At 32.5% G+C, this 22,685-nt stretch overlaps 1 protein-coding gene and 1 long non-coding RNA gene across 5 annotated transcripts in view; one reads left to right on the top strand and one right to left on the bottom strand.

The window, feature by feature from the left end:
• The window catches only part of LOC149477658 (uncharacterized), a 310,772-nt gene extending 302,602 nt beyond the window's left edge, over positions 1-8,170 (bottom strand). Inside the window, exon 1 of the long non-coding RNA XR_016317553.1 lies at positions 8,087-8,170. This is a non-coding gene — a long non-coding RNA (uncharacterized LOC149477658). The remainder of the gene's footprint in view (positions 1-8,086) is intronic.
• LOC149477657 (uncharacterized) overlaps positions 1-22,685 on the top strand; it is an 80,160-nt gene that overhangs the window by 41,543 nt on the left and 15,932 nt on the right. For 3 of the 4 annotated variants that reach the window (XM_089710137.1, XM_089710136.1, XM_089710135.1), the window contains exon 2: positions 14,167-14,232. In XM_089710137.1, the coding sequence (XP_089566263.1) occupies positions 14,167-14,232 (66 nt within the window). Of the gene's footprint in view, positions 1-14,166; positions 14,233-14,851; positions 22,164-22,685 lie in introns of those variants that run through there. The other variant, XM_089710138.1, reaches the window with a different exon arrangement.

The following is a 22,685-nucleotide window of genomic DNA, read 5'->3' as shown; positions in this document are numbered from 1 at the left end:
GGAAAAATAAATGTTATATACTAGAGCTAGAGAGCTTTTAACCTACGCTCTACTTATTTAAAAAGAATATTTTTGTAATGAATTATAAAAAAACAAATTGAAAGTTCAGCACTTCAACCTTACAAAATATGTATTGCAAAAACAATGCCGTGCGAGTGTCTATTACATACTGTCTGATTTATTTATTAGAATAGATAACATCGTGGTCAACACGAGACGGTAACGGTATGTATAACGTAATAGCGGTATGATGGTTACGTCACGTGAATTGCAGATTTGAGCAATTTGGTATACTTTTTACATTTGGACAGATTTTTAGACTGTGTTTTTGGTTAGGGTAAATATAGTTTAATGTTTTGGTTGAATCTTGTTTGTGTTGATAGGTTTGGGAAAGGTCTCTGATGAATGTGTATGATTTTATGCGTTATTGGGTAAAAGTAGTAAAATAATTTTGTTGTGTAGATAGATAGGGGTTTGAAGGACATTTGGTACTTTATGTCGTGAAATTAAGGCTAAAATGGAATGTAAAGTTTGAACGTCTTCATGAGGAAATAAATGCTAATGTTAATTAATTGCTAATTATTAAATATACACTATTTAGTTTACAATGTGCATTCTTATATGCTGCAAATTAACTTTTATTAGAATACTTATGCCAAGCCTTAGCCTGCGTACCTATATTACGTAATAGTATAAGAATTTTATTTATGTACATGTATTGGCCAGTTAATTTATGTTGAATACCGTGTTTTATGTAAATAAATATTGTATTAGTTTAAGGCTAGGCCATTAAAACAGCTTTTGAAAAGACTATGGTACGAACTATGAAGTACTCTTTGTATTTTATAGTATACAAAAAATTATTTTATTTTTCGTTTTATAAATTGAATTTCCTGTATTGTAAGTAATTTACAGTTTATTTAGTTGTTCCTTTGCACAGGAAATAAAAAAAAAAACATGGAAAGTGACAGAACACAAATGATAAAATGCTGCGCTGTTTTGAAATATTGTCTTAAAATAAATTCGTTCGCGAACTTAAAGTGGAAAAACACAATTTTATTATTCAAAGTATTAGACAAACTTTGGTATGTCGTAGTATTAATATTTATGTAGGTATTAAATAATATAGCACGAGCTGAAGCAGGAAATTAATACCAGTTTCTTGGGTAGAAAGTAAGGTTCTTTCGAGGTCATTTATTGCTATGGCGATATTTATATCGGGAACGTGAAATTTTTATTTAATTTTTCGAAATGCTGACCGGGTTTTGGCACGTTTGTTGGCGAGGAAAATGACCTAGAAGAAAATACAAAGCTTGACTAATAAGTCTGTGTCTCTTTTCAAAATTGTTATTTAATCAGTAGCTTTGCGCCCGCGGCTTCGTTTGCGTGAAAAGGAAATTCCCATGGGAATGAGTTGTTCGTCCTTATTAATCTTATCTTTACACTAAAAACCATATCATGAAAACGCTCCGTTGCGGTGTGAAAGAAAGACAAATTAACACATTTGCATTCCTAATAATATGTATTAGTGAGGTTACAATTTTGTCTGAAAATCGATGTCAATATAAGATACTAATTGCATTTGAGATATAATATACACATTTACACATTTCATTTACACATTTACACATGTACACATTTAATTACCTAGAGAAAATACAATTGTCCTCAACTATGATTCTCGAGACAGACAAAACAAACATGATGATGCTCTATGACAATTTTAACAATGACTTAGTAAATAGCATTTTTCCTGCGATTATGCACTTTTTACAATTTTACAGACATTTTAAGGACATACACAATCGTGAATATTTTTTACAATATTTTAAATACGTAGTTTTCTTCTTAGAATACTAAGTACTAAACATTGTTTTATATATAAAACAATGTTTAGTACATAATTAATTATCATTGGTTATAAATATTAAATATTTTGTTTATGTTTTTATTTAATACATATAATCAAACAACAATATGTTAATGCATGGAAAACATTATTTAATTTGATATTTAGAGGATTAAGAATTTGAAAATCTATTGGCCATTTTGATTTATAATATCGAAGTACTAGGAAAACATAATTTACTTGAAGTGTCATCCGCTGATAAATTATTGTGTTCTTAATGTGAAGGTAACACATTACACAGTGTTTTAATACCAACATAGGATGAAATAACAATTTAATAGTATTTTTAACACTATTTAATTTATTTTAAAACACGATTTAATATTAATAAATATACGCTTTTAATTGACAAAAATACAAAATTTTAATACTGCCAATTTAAAAAACATGCTCAATAAATGTCCCTTAAAAAAAATTAATGCTTCTTATAAAGGTACAGAAAATAAGAAATTCCGCAAACATTTCTGATTTTTAATTACATCCTTTTGAATTTTTAATCTGTGGTTACACATTAAAAATATTTTCAATTGGAGCCTCGGAGCAATTAACAAGCCTGGAGAAGTAACAATTAATTGAACGTTTCTTATATAGTGGCTCTCTTTTATTCAATACCCTAATTAATGCGATAGAAAGAGACAACACACTGTTATCGGCTTGGCATTCAAATCCACATGTAGCCACTTTTTGTTCTAAAAAGGTAGTGCTTGCCACTTTATCGAATACTAAAATATCGATAAATAAAAAAATTAAGTTATAAAATTGCTTGAAGATAATTTAAGATTCTTTTAATTTTGAATTATGGATAGGTAATTCCAAATTTTAAGATTCGTTTAATTTGGAATTATTCATTTACGATGCGTATTGACTGCCTTGCATTGTATGGTAGTGGTATTTATAAAAAAATATTATTAGGTATTTCGGTTTAGGTTGTTTTTTATGGTTTCGTAAAAAGGTACGTTTTTTTTCCTGTTTTCATAGATACATTCATAGAATTATCCGGAACCATTCGTGCGCGAATTTGACTTCCACCTGGTTGATCTTTTTACAAATCAATAATCGTATCCTACTAATATTATAAAAGCAAAAATATATAAGAATGGACATTTGATATTCTTTCACGAAAAAACTACTGAATGAGTTTTTATGGAACTTTACAATTATACATATTATAGATTAAACATCAGAATAACATATATAGGCTACAATTTACCGCGGGAAAATAACTCATTCCCACAGGAAAAAATTGGTAAAAGTTTAAAATAAATTGCTTCAAATAAAACAAATAAAATATAAAAATTTTTTTTACAACATTTTATTTCGATACTTAATTAACAAATTACAATATTTATTATTTAAAATAGATGCCACCTTAAACTTGTGGCACAGCATCTCTGCAAAGCACTTTACTTTTCTTCCCGTGTGATTCGAAATGATTTGAACAAGGCCGAGAATGTTTTGAAGGCTTCCAATTTTCCCTGTGCTATAGCTTTAACCCAAACATCTTTTAATTTTTCTCAAGCCAGAAACCTGCAAATAACAATAAAATCCATACTTAAATACCTTTTTTTTTCTCCTAACCTAAAGCAGTCATTATCAATGAAGTACTTCGTACCTACTCAAGTATCGATAATTGCACAACACTATGGAAGTTATATTTTGCATTTTTTCTAAAAACTAAGCTGATTATGATTTCATTTCAATGATTACGGTTAGATAAAACATAGATGATTATGAAAATAACGTAAATTAACTTATTTATAATACAATTAACAAAAAAATTGATCAAAACACTAACCTGTGAAAAGACAAATTCCAATCTTCATCCGATTTCCCAGTACTACGGCTTTTACAGCCGTGAACAACACAAGCCATGTAATCTTTAGTAAATTATCTTTTCAGAAAATAACATAAGAAACTAGAAAACACGTTTTTCACTTCAAAAACAATAATTAAAATCACCATGCGTTAGTGACCAGACTGGTCACTAAAACAAATTGAAATGGCTACATGTCATTTCAAACTGTCGAACTGACATATATCTGTCCTCTTTTTTCGCATGACATTTTGCCATAAGCCAAAAAGGCCAAACTAGTGCTTTATTGTTCAATTAATTGTTACTTCTCCAGGCTTGATAATTGCTCCGAGATTGGAGCACATTATTTTTATACGGTAATTAGTAATTAACTACCTACGTGTATAAAAACGTGGGTAAAATAAAATTAAACGTGTATCTAACACACTTTTGACTAATAATTACCGTAGCTCAATGTGGTTGACATTTAAAAAGGTTACCTATCTCTAATGTTTGTTATGTTAATTTTAATGAAATAAACATCTATTGAGTTTTTCTAAATTCATTCTTAGCTATTTCTATTATGTATTTAATCCTATCTCTATCCTTTTGAAGCTTTTAAAAATGACATAATATCATTTGTACCTCTCTTTTAACTATGTTTGTACTAAAAAAAAAACTTTCTATCATATTTTTTAACAACTAAGTATTACGGGCTAGTTGCGATATTTAAAAATAAATAACCAATCCATCAAAACCTATTCGAACCGTTTAATTATTTCGTCTGTAAACAATAAAACAGTTATCCACAGACTATCAAAATCGAAAGTGAGACGTGTGAAGAGGACAGCACGATCGCAAAGGGGGTCAAGTGAAAAGCGCGCGAAACAGGTTCTAAATTTAAATTCGGGCGCGAATACAGGTTGTTTTCTCTCGTCACGTGTCTACAGATAACAATAAAAATGTCTCTGTTAAAAAAAAATCTGGCTTGATATAAAAAAGTTAAGGTTATGGCGTGGTTATGGCGTTTTTTTTCTTTTTTGCTAATGAAGCGGCTAATGTTTTAATTATTTTGGTCTTGAGTATTTCTTCTTAAATAGTATGAAGTAGTAGTGTATGTAGTATGTAGTATTTTGGAAGAAAAATCAATTTTTAATACTTAATCATTGTATAATTGTTATATCATCTCTACTTTATAAGTAGTCAATGATTGTATTTCAGTAATGTAGGTCAAGATCTGGCAATATCTGCGGTAAATCTTTAACCTTTTACAACATTACGAGTCCAGCTTTATACTTAATGGTTTCATTATAAACTTAATGTAAATAATTTACTTAAAACAATTTTACAACAGACAGGTTTTAGTGATAATGTGAATTAAACATATTATAAAGTGTTTAATGTTTTTCTGACATTTTTAATACGTTCCTAATACATGTTAGTTTCTGAATTATAAACATATTTTTATAAATTGTAGTAATATAACAAATCTACATATTTTACTAATAAATATATTAAGTAACTAATTAACCATTAATAAATCAACCACGATCCGGTTAAAATTATGTAAATAATTCTTTCATCATGACGCCAATGACCTTTGATGAAAGTGTCCTAAAATAATTCTATAATCGATGGTCCGTACTTGACATTCGTCACCTGTTCTACAAAAGCGTCAATGAAATTACAACCTTATTCCAAAAGAATAAAGTTCAAATTCTATTGCGAATTTCCATGGCTCTATATTATCGAAGGATACACAAATTTGCATTTTATTGCTATACAATAAAGTGCATTTTCCAAAATCAATCGCTTAGTTCTCTGAAGAATTTCGTTTCGATCTGTTTTACCTAATTTAAATTTCGAACGCATTTTGCGAATGTGATTCGATTCTGAATATAGAACTTTCTTCGCAAAATGTCGTCTCGCTTTCAAATAATTGAGAAAAAGTTTGTATATATTATAATAAACTATTTGGAAAGTAAAATTTAAAATGTAGCTCGTAAAATATGTTAATTTTGTTCATACATATTACTTAAGATGCTCATTGACTCTACGAACAATAGTACTACGTTTACATGTACTTAAGTCATTTTAAAATATGTAATGTGCATCACGCCTTTAATCGTTTAATCTTGGTAAACTAAAGCAAATTGATTTCTATGATTCGTTCCATTTATGCATTGTTTACACGGTTAAATATTTTAATTTATTAAAATATTTTTTATTTTTTATTGATTCTCTTTTGGCTATCTATCTATACTAATATTATAAAGCTGAAGAGTTTGTTTGTTTGTTTGAACGCGCTTATCTCAGGAACTAAGGGTCCGATTTGAAAAGTTATTTCATTGTTAGATAGCCCATTTATCGAGGAAGGCTTATAAGCTAGGCGTAAATTACTATGGCAAATAATGCAAAACCAGGGACCACATAGAATGTATTATAAAAGCAAAAGAATATGCGATGTATGTTTGTTACACTTTTACGCAAAAAAAGCTCAAAGGATCTGTATGAAATCTGGTACAAAGATAGAATCATTATAGTCTTGATTAGCCCATTTATTTTTTATGCGAGTGACGCTGCATGTTCAAGCTAGTGTACACAATAGTATGAAAAAAAAATTCTATGAATCTGAACCTAACAACATGTTAACCAATTTACAATATCATATTACACTATGTGCAAACATAATAATTGTATATCAATTATCACTTTGATCGTGTGAAAAAATTTAGGAATTCTTTACTTTCACCAGTTCTCACTTTCTTTGCTTCAAATTCTTTCATTGTTATCTTTTTTCTGTTTATAGTGAAAGTAAGATACAATATTTATTTATTCATAGATAAATTATTGTTGTGAAGGGAAATGGTAAGAATGTGTATATGTGGATTGAAATTATTAATCTATACTTAATATTATAAGGCTGAAGAGTTTGTTTGTTTGAATGCGCTAATCTCAGGAACTAATTTTCCGATTTGATAAATTCTTTCATTGTTAGATAGCCCATTTATCGAGGAAGGCTATAAGCTATATATCATTACGCCAAGCCACCATCAGGAGCCATGCGGGTGAAACCGCGGGGCGCAGCTAGTTTTATATATGAGAAGTGATACATACCTACTACAAACATTTTACTACATTTTCAGATTATATAATATTAGCATTTCCCTGTGCACTTTGCTTGCGTGAAACCCATGTACGTATTTTGAGCTCTTACTTTGTTTGTTTTTGGTTCTTGACAAAAGGAAGCTTTTTAATGGTTCAGTTTATCTTATTACATTTCATCAAAATAGGTTCAGTGGTTTAAACATTATAGACAGAGGGAATAATGTATTTACTTAATATATATTCCTCATAGAATATATCGTCCTTATAAATAACCTGATCAATACCACATTTTTCTACAACATCATTGAGCCATTTTTTCACACAACAATTGAAACTTAACACCAGTATATGAAACAGTATTATATGCAAACGAACATAAGTGGGCTTCCCTACTTCTCATGCAATTATACTGTGAGACTATATTTAGTATTTGCTTCTTTATTACTCTGTGGAATGAAATTAATAAAAAAGAGAATAGTAAATATATATAAAATATCATCCTACTACCGAATATAATAAATGCGAAAGTTTGTATGTTTGTTTATACTTCACGTAAAAACTACTGAACCGATTTTCATGAAATTTGACACACACACGGAGCTTAATTTGAATTAACACATAGGATAGTTTTTTATCTCGGAAATCCCACAGGAATGGGAATGCGGGTTTTTCTTTGAAAATACGGGTAAAGTCGCGGGCGGGAAGCTATTATTTTAATATCTATTAGACTAATTGGACAAAATATGTTTTTATGTATATGAAAGTTAGGAAAGTAAATAGATTACTTACACTGCACTTAAGTTAGCTTACATAAAGTTATTAATTGATGAATTATAATCTAATTATTATTTACAGATGTCCTTTTTTAAAATAAATAAGTCATGTTAATCCTCATTAATAGATACAAATATATACGTACCTAAACTTAACTGAACCTAGTACTTTTGCTGTAGTGCTAACTTAGAGTTCACTTATAACCATACCCGCTCTACATCATGCAATAATTTTATCAAATCTGACGTAATCGTTTCGAAACCTATAGTAACGTAATTTGAGAACTATCACTTTTTTGAAGTACTTTTGATTTAAATATTTTTTGACCGGTTTCACGGCTTATGTATGTTCAAATTATCTTATATCTGTCAGTTTTTATGACAAAAATATATGAATATAAACACAAAAAGTGTTAAAGTACCTATCAGACAAATTATCAGAAACTAATGAACTAAATAGATAGATAAATAATTAAATTATATTGAAATTTGTACTATAACTACAAAACCCGGCGAACTCCGTTTCGCCACCAAAGACACCTTTTCTTTGCTATAAAACTCACGGAGCCCGATACCTTTCCAACGAATTTTCCTTTCGAACGCAAAACCGTGGAAATCGGTTCGTGCGTTCTGTAGTTATAGCGTCAGGAAGGAAAATGCGACTTATTTTTATATAGTATGTAGATCTATCTCCTAATTATTATTAGTATTTAATCCTTATAACAGAGATGGAATTTTTATTCGGTATTACACATGATTTAATTGTACGATTAACATGATTTATTTAAAAAAGTAAGCTGTTGATAGTGAGAAAAAAGTTTCGTCAAAATTGGATAAGCCATTTAGACATTGAGCAAACGCTCCTTTTGATCATGTGTGAGCCTATGAAACACGTATGATAATTTTTAAAAATGGATGAGAATATTTAAATTAAGTAATTATTTTTTGCTCAATCACTTATTCATCAACATTTAAATGCAAATTTGTAAAATGAATAAATCCATATTATTTTTTTGAACAATACGTTGATTGGTGTATTATGTATCTATATTTTTTGTAAATAGATGACCGAACGTCCTGATGAGTCATTTTTGATATGAGATAAAAACCTGGTCATCCTTGACCATCTAATTTATAATCCGGATGTTCAAAAACCGTTTATAATTAATATTATACTAGTTAGTTATCCCGGCTTCGGACGCTGTCCTTACAATAGTATATTATATACCACAATGTGGACTATATTTATTTGAGTTTTACGGCGATTAATTTACAAATATATGCTGAAATTATAAATAGAAAAGAATTGTCTCGTATTTTTGTATGTTGATTTCAATTATTCAATATCTGTATTTTATAGTATCTATAAAGATATTCATTGATGAATCATGACGAATTACATTATTATTTACGTCTTACTTTAAAAATAAGAACCCAGCTTTAATTAGGGTTTGAGAATTAGCGGACATTCTCTTGTAATGAGTTGTAATGTAAAACATTTCAAAATCGGTTCAGTAAATTGTGTAAACATACCGGTTATCAGGCTTTCTAAGTGATCGGGCGACCTTGCCCCGTTTGTCATCTTAGATAAGCCTTATTGTTTCAATTGTATTATTTAATTTAATTATATAGATAACTAGCTTCCGCCCACGACTTTGTACGTGCATCCCCGTTTTTCCCCGTTCCCGCAAGAATTTCGGGAAATCCTTTTTTAGCGGATGCCTACGTCTAACATCTACCTGCATGCCAAATTTCAGCCCGATACCTACATAATAGTGGTAAATGATAGTGGTTTGGGCTGTGCGTTGATAGATCACTATATCAGTCACCTTTGAGTTTTATATTAGACTAGCGGTACGCCCCGGCTTCGCCCGTGGTACATAATATTTACGTTTTCTCTACATAAGAACAATCCTCGTACTTCAAGGAATATAATAAAAAAAGAATTATCGAAATCGGTTCAGCCGTTCTCGAGTTATGCGCTTACCAACACATTTTGCGATTCATTTTTATATAATTACTAGCAGTCCGCCCCGGCTTCGCCCGTGGTACATATTTACGTTTTCTCTACATAAAAACCATCCTCGTACTTCAAGGAATATAATAAAAAAAGAATTATCGAAATCGGTTCAGCCGTTCTCGAGTTATGCGCTTACCAACACATTTTGCGATTCATTTTTATATATAAGACTAGCGGTCCGCCCCGGCTTCGCCCGTGGTACATATTTACGTTTTCTCTACATAAAAACCATCCTCGTACTTCAAGGAATATAATAAAAAAAGAATTATCGAAATCGGTTCAGCCGTTCTCGAGTTATGCGCTTACCAACACATTTTACGATTCATTTTTATATATAAGATAATTACTAATTATGTACTGAAAGAACGTTAAGCAAGTTATTAGTCAAGTTAATAGTGTTAAAAGAGAACAATTTTTTGATTATGAATAGATATAATATGTTATAGCTGCTTAAAGGTACTTACTACATAGTAAAGCACATTAAAAATGGGAAATTACTAAAAATATAATGCGAATTAATAAAAGATTACGGAGCAAAAAGTTCTAATGAAATGACAATTCTTAAATAGGAAATTCATTTCCGTTAGTGCGTAGATTTATTTTAGAATGAGTTTTGATATACTATTTATAAACAAAAGAATATTTTTAAATAAATTCAAAGTAATTAAAAACATATTCGTATGTTATTCATCATCAAGCATAATAATTATAGAGCATTCATTTAGACTTGATATGTACTTGATATATAATGTGCAACATCTTCTTAATATATATAAATCTCGTGTCACAATGTTTGTCCTCAATGGACTCCTAAACCACTTAACCGATTATAATAAAATTCGCACACCATGTGCAGTTCGATCCAACTTGAGAGATAGGATAGGTTTTATCCCGGAAATCCCACGGAAAAGGAACTATGCGGGGTTTTCTCTGAAAACGTGGGCGAAGCCGCGGGCGGAAAGCTAGTATTATTTAATTTCCAACCTCAAATGTCGTAAAGATTTCACATTAGAAGAAACGCTTATAGGTACAAATATTTGCATTTCGCAAAAAAATCTCTCACGATTAAAATCGCATAATGGCCGGGACGCAACATTTACACAATACGACTAACTATATATCGTTGCGACATCGTGTCGGACGCGTTGCGTTAGATTGTGATATTTTAATAATCCTAAAGTGACAAATTTTATATTTTTAATTTTTATACTATATTGTGCATTCGTGGTAGATGGCGAAATTTGAACTATCAGTGGGGATATTGAATTTAAACTCATATAGCAGTTTCTGAGTACAGTGGTTATGTCGATTTTTCGTTATTGTTCGATCAAATATAAAATGAAGTCTCGATAAGATCACTTAATTACTTCTTATCTTATCATTAAGCTATAATATAAAAATGTATCATAAAATGTGTTGGTAAGCGCATAACTCGAGAACGGCTGAACCGATTTCGTTAATGGTTCTTATGTAGAGAAAACGAAAACATGTACCACGGACGAAGCCGGGGCGGACTGCTATCAAATAATGTACTCACAAATACGGCTTATGTTTTGTCAAGCATTTCATTGTCGCCGTAAAGGATTTTGGGTCAAAATCGTAAAAGTCAATTGTTTCCTTGATTTATTTGCTGACTCATTCAAACATAGTTTTGGTTGATGACTGAACAAAATGACGTCATAATAAGTTGGAGATGAAAGCACATTCTTGCGTGGTAGTAAAAGCACTGTATTTTCATCACGTATATATTTTTTACACAAATTACCAGTATTTAGTAAGATAGAAGTCCCACTCTATGAAACCAATAACGATTTTATATCAAACTAGCAAACCGGGCGAACTCCGTTTCGCCACCAGAGACACCTTTCCTTTGCTATAAACCTCACGGAGCCCGAGACTTTTCCAACTAATGCAAAACCGTGGAAATCGGTTCGTGCGTTCTGGAGTTATAGCGTCAGGAAGGAAAACCCGACTTATTTTTATATAGTAGATATTTTATAAAGTTAATTAATCGATTAAATAATATATTATAGAAGTTTCTTCGTAATAATAAAACGTCCAATAAATAATAATTTTTATACTCGGAAGGCGCTATAACACGAAAACGGTGAAGCTTTTAAAAGCTTACATAAATATCTACATCAATTATTTTCCAATATAACATTAATTAAAAAAGCTATTTAATTATCAATAAATTATTATATCCTATATCTCACTAAAGCTGGCATTCACTGCTTATAGACCTTGCTAATCCAACATTGTTACTGTACAGTTTTAATAAACAATATCCGTACAAACAATCTTGTCTCGTATTCCATCACAATAAATATCAAATTCCGATATCAAAATATCATCAATACTTACGCCCGTTCCGACTATTTCTAAGTGCAATGACTTCACCCAGTGACATAGTTTTTTATCTCTCTCCTACTTATATAAGGGAAATAGGTGCATATTATCCGTCCCGCTCGCGCTTGCACCATTTCATGATTCAAGTTTTTAGTATGGAAAATGCTTTCGAAATAGGATCAACTTAAGAAATAATAAACATAAATTATAAAATTGAATTTAAACTAAATCTATAAAGCAGTCTTACGTATATTTTCTATAAGTGTATGTCAAAACTGAAGTCCTGAAAATGCTGTAGAGTTTTTGATAGAGTTTCTTAAAAGGTGTTTTAAATACACTTAAAAATATAATTCTTTATAACCTCAAAGAAGAATAAAGTATATTTAAAAAAGCGAAAGTGACTGATTAAACATTAACTTAACTTACTGACATACATATGTACTTGTATGTTATGTACACACATATACATTTTTAACAATATTACATGGCAAATATAAAGTATTTGCTTGATATAAAACAAAACCTAGTTTTAATTCATTACGGTGCTTTTTTCGAAGCCAATAATAATTAATAATATGTATTTCATCTAAAAATAGATTATACAATACCAGATGCACCTAGAGATTTTTTAAAAGAGCCATTTTCAAAATTGTTTATGGCAAAATAGACCATCGACCATTTTCAAAAAGTCATGTCATTTAATTAGGTGATGGGTTCTTTCAAAACTGTTTATTTATTTTATAAATATATTTTTTCTTATTCATAAAGTTACCGTCATTAATTTCAGGACCTGATTAACATATGAGCCATGGCTTTAAAGTACATTGTTATATTTTAGTGTAGAAGTTAGACCTTATAAGTGAGTATTGAATCTAAGTCAGTAGGTTCGATTCTAAGCGAATGCAGGGTGCGTACTGCGTACTGACCTAGTAAGAGTTCCTGTCGGAAGCATTCCGAAGTTTTTGTCTGTTTGTATGTCAACTTTCTTTCACCGATATTTTACTTACACTGAATATAAATGCTAGGATATGAGTATATGGATATGCGTTATTAAAAACTGGGTGTCCATGATGTCTAAGCAGTATTGTTTCCAGTATGGGAAAGTGATGGCACTAGACGACCTATATAGCTCTGTCATTTTTCCACACAGGAATAGTGCTTTAAGAGAAAATCCCCTCAATGTTCTTTAAAAATAGTATTACATTCTTCAAGGGTTATGTAAGAAATATTAAATAGAAATAGAAGTGCTGATGAACTTGATGACCTTCTTTTTAATCAATTTGAACAAAATGTTATAGCGATACGATATTAGATAATTGAATTGTAAGCACAGTAAAAAATTGTATCGATAAGTATTTAATGTTTCGACCTTGGTCTCAACTTTCCGTACATCTAGGTTATATTGCGACATTCATAAGTAATAGAAAATTAGAGCACTTAAAATTCTTTCCATAATCTGTCGATAATTTTTAATTGTTATGGCCAATGATATTATAAGTAAAGAGGTTTAGATAGATTACGACAAAATGTGGCTAATTACCCTTATGCCCGTGTCCCCGCAGTGGGAACGTATATGGGCTGATGATGATGAATGCTAATTAGCTACATTTTACTTCAGTTGTCTCTTTTTGGCTCCGATAGTTGAATTGTCTCATCTCACTTTGAGGTCTAATCGTGTGTGCGTGCGTGCCCTTTTTGAAGATCTAATGTTGTGTTCGTAACCTACCTTTTTACTTTTAATATGATTGGTTTTTGTGGCTAATCATAATTGAGACCAGCCAACGAGATGGGACGTGCGCAGCAAAACACTTTCTTTTTCTTACTTGATGGGAAATTGGATACGTTTTACTTAAAGATAAGGCACGTAAATAACTTTCTTTCGAAAACCGTAACACGATTTGGTAGAAATAGTAACAAATATACTTAATAATGAGCATACCTAATAGAGAAAAATTTTACACGCATTAACAAAATAAACTCATTGAATTATTGTATTGTCACTGATCCTCGATAAGTAGACAAAGTTTGAATTAAATCTGACCGTTTTAAATGGGCCAAAACTGGCTGTAAATAAGTAGGTTTCTTACAAATATACAAGCCTACAAACATACAGGTGAAGCTGCTATAAGAGTTTAAAAACACTGGATTAGGCAAGGATCTATTTTAATTTCCTTGAGAAAGAGACATATTACATTTTTGTTTTTATTTTTTACAGATATAAATGAAAACGAGCCAATAGATGCGACTAGAATAAAAAGGGAAGGAGTTCCAGAGAATAGGGGTGAGTTTCCATTGCATGTCATATATTATACTTTATAATAACTTCAGGTACAGATACTAAACAAGTTAAATAATTTTTTGTATTATTAGTAATGATATCTTTAATAAGTATTCCAGTGGTATTAATTTTTAATGCATTTATTTCAAAATGGTTATCTTAAAAATATTGAGCATTTGATGATGTATCTGCACCTGTACAAAAAAAAACCTGTAAAAATATTGCTTGTATTATATTTTTCTAAAATTTCTCTATAATCTATCTTATTTTTCCGTATGTCTTACTTACTATTCGTTATTTGTATTGCAATTGATGGTTTATCAATGTCATCGCATAATATTATGTTCTAACAAACAAAAACATCCTCAGGAATATGTCGATAAAAAAATGCATTGAAAAATCATCAAACACATGTAGAATTACTTGTACAAAATTTAGTGCTAACTAGTTATATTTATATTGCTATCTGTAAGCATCCTATATTTTATTCTATCTTTATCGCATTATTAATTGTATGTTTTTTTCTTTCTCTTTCAAATCTAATCCTCGGTCGGGGTCTCCGAACTCAATGGACTTTGTAAAATAATAACGCACCCTCCTTCCTACTGACGGATGACTTCAGACCTGACAGTACTCCTCGTTAACGACCAGAATAGAAATGACTATGTCTCGAAGATTGGGCGATATCATAGCGTGAAACCGGTCATAGGCCTTCTTACCTCCACGGCAAGAACTTTCATCCAGGATGGAGTTACTACGGAATTTGCAACTCAAATCCTCGGTACTACTTTAGATAACGGACGAATTTATGCTCAAGTCCTTACCAAGTCGTCCCTCGTTCTCTATAGTAGGCCCAACGATGATACATTTGTTGTTAGTCCAACCCGTCTCCCTTCTCTTGATGGATGGAACGTCAAGCAAGATTTAGGCATTATAGACCCAGATAAATTTGTACTTAAAAATACTGATTATTTGGCGCCTAGCAGCAAAATGGACATTGTTTACGCTAGCAAACCTGCTAAAGAAAGCTTCAAAGTTTGGAATTCTCCATCCTCACCCGATAGTCAAGTTAACAATCAAATTTTCGAAGAGCCAACTGCTCGTAGAGTACAAGCTTATAATGAAATTCCAAGGTTTGAAGTCTATAATTATCTTGACGGTCCAGCCATTGAAAACGAGAAAAAGGTAGAATATGTACAACCTAGTATTTTAGATAATGTTAGTAGTTTACATCATAGGCAAAGCAAGGCTTACGAACCAATGCCAGAATCTGTCAAAGATACTGAGTTTGAAGAAGATAAAATTGATGAATCTAATATCGTTAAAGTTAAGCCCAGTTACGATTTACCAACCTTTACGATTAAGAACGAGTTTTCACCAATATTTTATTATATTGATAATGTTGAATCTCGGCAACCCGTACAACAGGCATTACCTGAAACAAAGTCACCTAAAAAGTTGTTCGGATACAAAAGTGAACCAAGACCAAAGAAAACATTTACTTATCAAGGCTTCGCTGATTTTACGACAGTTGTTGGTGATACCGTTATCATATTTACTCCTAACACAGATATAGTTCGCGAACCTAATCCTGACGAAGTTAATGTTTTCCCATCTGCTAAACCTGTAGACTCATTAGCAACTAAAATAACATTTTTATCAGCTGATATTCCCGTTGCAACTGCTACATTTAAGTCAAATGAAGCAACAAAATTAACAACTCAAAATGGTCAAGATGAAAGATCCGAAAGACCATTCTACAATGGTGATGAAAATATGAATAAAAATCTGTATCAAGTAGATGATGAAATTCCTGACTCTGTTAGCGTACAATATAATAATGGTTTTGATTTAAATTTAGACGTTATACAGCCTTCTGAACCAGCGTATACTACGACTGAGAGTACTCGTCATACAAATGATTTAGATATTATAGAATTGATCGAACAGAATTCAATGGCAACAGAACCTTTGAATACCATCACTCCGTCTTCAACATTAAGAGAAGAGTCTAAAGAATCTGTTGTAACAGAAAGTAACAATAATGATCTTTTTACTAATTCTGTAGAAGAAACTGAAAATACCGCTGAAGAAGTAACGGAAACAACGGAGGAAGATGAAGAACCAGAAGAGGACGAAAGTACTCAAGAAATGGATTCGGAAATATTAACAACAACCGAAAGTGGTCACAGTGACGAGTCTGAAGAAATAGAAACTACAACAGAAAACAAATACAACAAGCACGAAGAAGTATTCTGCTCTGATGGTCTTGAAACTCAATCAACAATGACGACGGCATATAAAACATTAACTTACTTAACAACTTATTTCATCCCACTAGAAAGTACAGAAACTACTACATCTGTTAAATCTGATGTTGTAGTCGAAAGTAATGTTGGCTATTTGACTAATTTTGTATGTAAAACTAGTAGTGTCAATATAGAACCTACAGCTGTCATCAATATTGACGTAAATCCAACAGAACAAAGTAATATAGAAGCACCAGAAATCATTGAAAATGACAATGAAAATCAACAATTAACTACAGCTACAGAAAAGACACCACCTACAACTCCGATGGAAAAAGAAGTATTGACTACTGTTCAAGAGGAAGAAGAAGCTTCAAATGATTCGAACAGAACACCAGAAGAAGAGCAAACTACTAAGGCCACCACATCCACCACGGCTGAGAGGGTTTCTACAAGTCAAAGTCATGTTGAAGTATCTGTTAGTACAGAACATACTCCAACAGAGCAAGTTACTAACAAGGAGGCGAATGAAGAAGTTAATGATGCAGAAAATGAAATTGATCTTATTTATAAAACCTTATACACGACCTATACATACTTTACTACATTCTTTGGGGACCAAACGTCTAGTGTAGCAAGTCATAAATCAATAGTGACGAATATTATAACAAACACGATTGATCTATCCAAAATGGACCCATCACTAATCGACGCTTTTAATGAAGGTGAAATTGCGCCAACTAATGTAGGTATTGGCAGGCCGACAGAAACCTTTGCAATTAACAGCATTATTGATTTAGTCAAAAATAAAGATGTTATAGAATCAGTTGAAGGTGGCGAACACTACAGTTCTCAAACACCAACTCCCATATTAGGTGATGATATTATAGCAAGTATAAAACCAGACGGTGTGAAAACTTATTTTACAACTTACACATTCTTTACAACAATTTATGTTGGTTCTGATGCCAATGTTTGTAGTAGAAGTGAAGTTTATACTAATTATGTTGGACCTGATGAACTTATACCTACAAAAGTTAATCCATTAGCAGTAGAAAATACGAGAGCGCAATTTGATTTTAGGAATTGTAAGCAAGTGAAAGGAAAAACACCAGATAGTGATGACGAAAATGCATCTATGGAAAGTAGTGTTTCAATGAAAGAAAATGATTTGAAAGAAAATTCCAACGAGTCGTCGCCACAACCTACACCCGTGGAAGTTGATATGTTATTAAGTATTGATTCAAATCCATTAATATCGGAAAATTCATACGTAACTGACGTTAAATCGTCATCTTCTAAAGGTGAAACAAAATATCTCGATAATAATAATGTCCTTGATGATCAAATAAGTTCGGAAAGTAATATTGATGAAATATTACCATCACCTACACTTCTATTACAGACAAGTTATACGACCTTCACATATTTCACTACAATGTACATTGGTAAAGATTCCAGTAAAGTTAAGAGTCGGTTAGAGACAATAACAAATGTTGTAACTGAAACTATAACACCAAAAATGGAACCAGAAGAAGAAAATAATTTACCAATTACCTATTACACTACCTTTACGTATTGGACTACCTTATATAAGGATAAATCTACGACAATAACAAGCCGCGAAGAAATTGTTTCAAACATAGTCACTCCAACAGTTCAAGTTTCACCTTCTATAAGTCCTATTGACACTTCGCCCATTGACGTGGAGAATATTCCCTCACAAAAAGATTTAGACGTCCTTAATATTCAACCATCTGTAATTGAAGATAACTTAGAACACGAGGATGGAAAAGCAACATTTTATACTACCTACACCTATTTTACTACTTTCTATACTGGTAATACATCACAAATAAGGAGTAGCTTAGAGACTGTAACGAATATTGTTGACAATACAAAGGTTCTTGAAGATAACCAACTTGGTAGAAAAGTGCCAACTGGTGCTGTAGATAAGAATTTAATTCAGGATAATGAGAAATTGTTTATAACTCCAACTCAAATAAAGGAAGAGATTAAGACAACTAAACTTCCTGACCTATCTTCTGTATCATCTACAGTTTTACAAGGTACATACATAGATAATTTGTTTGCTGAAGTTAATCCAGAAAAACCAGAAAAGCCTGAACCTTCGCCAGAACAAGAGAAGAAAATTCTGTTTTCACAAGTTGCTGTTATTTCAGGAGATTCCACAATAGTAACCAATGACAATAAGACTATAGATGATACTACTACAACAACATCAACATCTACTACGACGACTACTACAGAAGGATCTAGTCTCCTAACATCAAATCCAGAGGTAATAGAAAGTTCCGTTTCTGAACCAGAAACTACGACAGAAACAAGATATGAATCTGAAGAAGAAGACGATGATTCAAATCCCAGAAAAAGAGGCCGTCTCAGTTTTACCACTAAAAAACCTACTTTTACACCAGTTATTATTCCATTTGCATCAAGAAACAGGCCAACATTTAGTCCTAAACGTCAACCCATACCTAACAGTGCTACAACTATAACTCGCCCGGAATTCACACCAACTATTACTGCAACACCAACACTAAAATCTGTTAGACCGTCGGGTGGCTTTGGTGGAAGTAGAAAACAATCACTCGCTGGTAGTTCATCAAATCCAGGCAGAAGATTTTCTGGTCGCAGTAGTGCGACTATAAATTTGTCTGCCAACATTCCAGCTTCTAGACCTGGTGGATTTGGTAGAGCAAGTATTCAACCTACATCTCGCCGTACTGGATTTAGATCAAGCTCAACGCGAAGCAATAGTTTGGACTTTGCCAGCCGATCGGCTGCATCTAGAATACGTCCTACAGCATCATCCCGGTTGAGAAATGGTAGACAATCCAGTTCTTTATTCTTTACGGAACCTAATGAAGCAGAAACATATGCGACTCAGCAGGAAGAAAACGCAACTGAATCATTAGATGAATTCACAGAGAGCCCTTCGCGACAAACTACCAACAATCCATTACTTAGATTTAGGCGGCCTCCTATTGGCCGGCAACCAGGCACAGCAATAACTCCACGAACAACAACACCTTCTGCAAGAAGAAGTGTCACAGCACGCGGACGTGTAACAACAACAACAACCAGGAGAACTACTACTAGAACAACTAATAATCCATTATTGTCATTACGTAGGCAACGTCCAAATGCTTTGTTCCCTCGAAGAAATCTGTTCAAGCAACCCGATCCTGAACCTGAAGAAGAAATTGGAGAAAATGAGCAAAAGGTTGATGAAAGTGATGAAATTCTTGATGAAGAAGAATTTGAAGAAGACAATGATTACGAATCATCTGACAGACGAGAACAAAAGGTTGCAACACCCGCAACACCTCCTCCAAAACGATCTAATATTGTATCCATTAGACCTTTTGGTTTTAAAAGAAGGGTTAAACGTCAAGTTGATTATGGAAATAGAAAGTTCACAAATTTCCGAAGACCGAGCACAAAGTCAGCGAGTACAAGAAAAGCAGAACCTGAACTAGAAACTGAAGCACCTGCTCCAGCTAAACCCAAACCAGGACGTTATAACGTTCGTCCATCAACAAACTCAAGAAGCACTACGGCAACAGCACCAAAATCTGCAGCCAGACAACCGTTTATAGTACGCGGTGAAAGTAGGTCAACAACTACTTCGGCTCCTGCCTATAGGCGTGGTAAAGCGAGACCCTCGTCCAGAACAACAACTATTGCATCGAGGCCTAAAGCTCCACGTTTATCTGGAAAGAGTACACAGTCATCGAGATCAGGAACAGGCCGCACAACAAGTAGATCTCGAGCTCGAACAACAACAAGCCGAGCATCTAGCAGACAAAGAAGTTCATTTGAAAACTTCAGTGGAGAAAGACATAATAAATATGAGAACGTTTTGAATGATGGTAAAATAACAATTACTCATCAAATTCCAATAGAAGTAACCATTCCTGTAGTGAATGGAAAAATAACAGAGTACAAAAATGTACTTACTGCGAAACCTAGCATAGAAACACTTTTATTAAATCAAGTGTCTACCTCGCTTGGTCCTTTGGGTAATCAGCAATTAGTACTTGCTTTTGAGTCTACTGAATTAGCCGATAACGGAGCTACAAAAGTAACTAAGTTTGTCCTGCATGAAACACCAACCACAACTGTCATATTTACACCAACAACCATTCGTGGTCGTAAAACTTCATACTCACACATTTTACCAAGTACAGTTTATAATGTAGAACCCGTAGTTCAAACAGTAGCGCCAGAAATAAACGCTAATGTACCTTTGGCTAATTTACTACTTTCACAACTTCTTTTGGGTAATCAGCAACCTGCAATAAATCCTCTTTTAGCATTACAAGGCCAAGCATTGTTACCCCAACAACCTGTAGTACAAACACCTGTAACCGAGTACAAAACTAGATCTACTACCTATGTAACAACAGTTACTGATGCAAGAGAAACTGTTCTTCCCATTACATTTAGAGGTACACCCATTTTAACCACAATAGTTGATCCAACAACAAATGTCATTACAGCCACAGAATATATAACTGATACTGTAGTTACGACACCAACAGTACTTGCTCCACAACCTCAATTTAATTCTCTTCTTTTACCCCTGCTTCTGCAGCAACAGCAGCAGCAACAACAACAACAATCATTATCATTCCAAACTGCTAATCCTTTATTAGGTTTAAGTCAATCTGACCTCAATGCGTTGTCAAATAGCTTAGGTAATAATAACATTGCTCAAAATAATTTAAACAATGACATCTTTAGTAATAGTCCAAAACCAAACATACTGCCCGATTTTAATAGTAACGAAGATTTCTCTGAAGATATACGCGATGAAGATGAAGAAGACCTCGCTCCCCCAACGCCGCCCCCTACGCGAAAAAGACCCAGAGCAAAGGCTGCGAAACCAAGTCCACCAAAACATACGAGTGTAGTAACTTTATACGTATCTGGTAAACACCCTGGTGAATTTAGCACAGTTCTGTCAACTGTCGTTACTGATGACACGCAAACTGTTAGGAAAAGAGAGGCCATATATTTCGAAGATGTCCAAATTGTACCATCTTTGCTCCCCTCCGTTACCGAACTGTATGGCTCTCATGACAACAACGCGCTTGAAAACTCTATTGTTTCCGATATGGATAAATACTTTTTAAGTTCAGAAAAAGAATCGCAACTTGAAACGCAAAGCTTAGAAAGTATCGTAGGAAGTTTAAGTAATCACATAAAATATGACGCTTCACCAACTTATGTCGTAAAATTAGAAAGCCCTTCTTCAATTAGGAATAGAAAACAAAGCTCAGTGGACGACGTCTCTTGAAGACCGAACAATTGGTTAGGTGTATAGTAATGGTGTAGTTATTTATTTCCATTGTATCATAGTAAGTTAACTATGAATAGTGCCTTATAGTTGTAATAAATAGTTTAAGATAAAATACTCTTTTGTACTTTATTAGATTTATATGTGTATACTTCTTTAGAATCACCAAAAATATTCTTTTTTGTTACCAGAAATGTACCTTGGGTAACTTCTATCTAATCACTGCCTAAGAATGACTCTTGGTTCTAAGTTAATTTTAATGAATAGAATCTTAATACTCGAACATACTCGTCTTGCTTTTAATTGTAAATTGCAAAATACGACTTAAAATGTTAATAATAAATTGTAATGAAATCTAATATTTGTTTTATTTATTTTAATCATCTGCATTTCAACCAACTTCAATCTCTATCATATACCTAAAATCTAATGGTTTCAAGTTTGGTAATACAATAAAAAATATGATTATCAAAACTATACATTTGGTTCACTGAATCAAGACTTACAAATAAAATAGACCAGACTCAACACAGATATTATTTAAGACACTTGACTTGATGACTGAGACCAATTCTGAAGACTTGACGAACCCACCACGGCCTGTCCAACATCCCGAGCTGATCCATCCGTCTTGGTGAGTTGACGATTTTTCTTCAGTTTTAATGGGTCCTCTTCACAATGGGCAGCGTTGGCCCAACAAATGATCGTCGATGTTTGCCTCATTACGGAGATTATGAATGAACACCTACAATCATAGATATTTAGGCCCTCTATATTATCGTAATTACCTGTACTCGCCCAACGCTGCTCACTGTTAAGAGGGCCCATAAAATACTAAGAATTCATAGCTTCATCTAAATCTTACGATTTAAAATTTTAAT

This window comes from Colias philodice, chromosome 24, assembly GCF_061535455.1.
Source record: "Colias philodice isolate Cphi_HAF_F1 chromosome 24, ilColPhil1 Martin Lab GWU primary, whole genome shotgun sequence".
NCBI lineage: Eukaryota > Metazoa > Arthropoda > Insecta > Lepidoptera > Pieridae > Colias > Colias philodice.
Note: the sequence above shows the minus strand (reverse complement) of the source record. Positions and strands in the feature narration are given on the sequence as shown.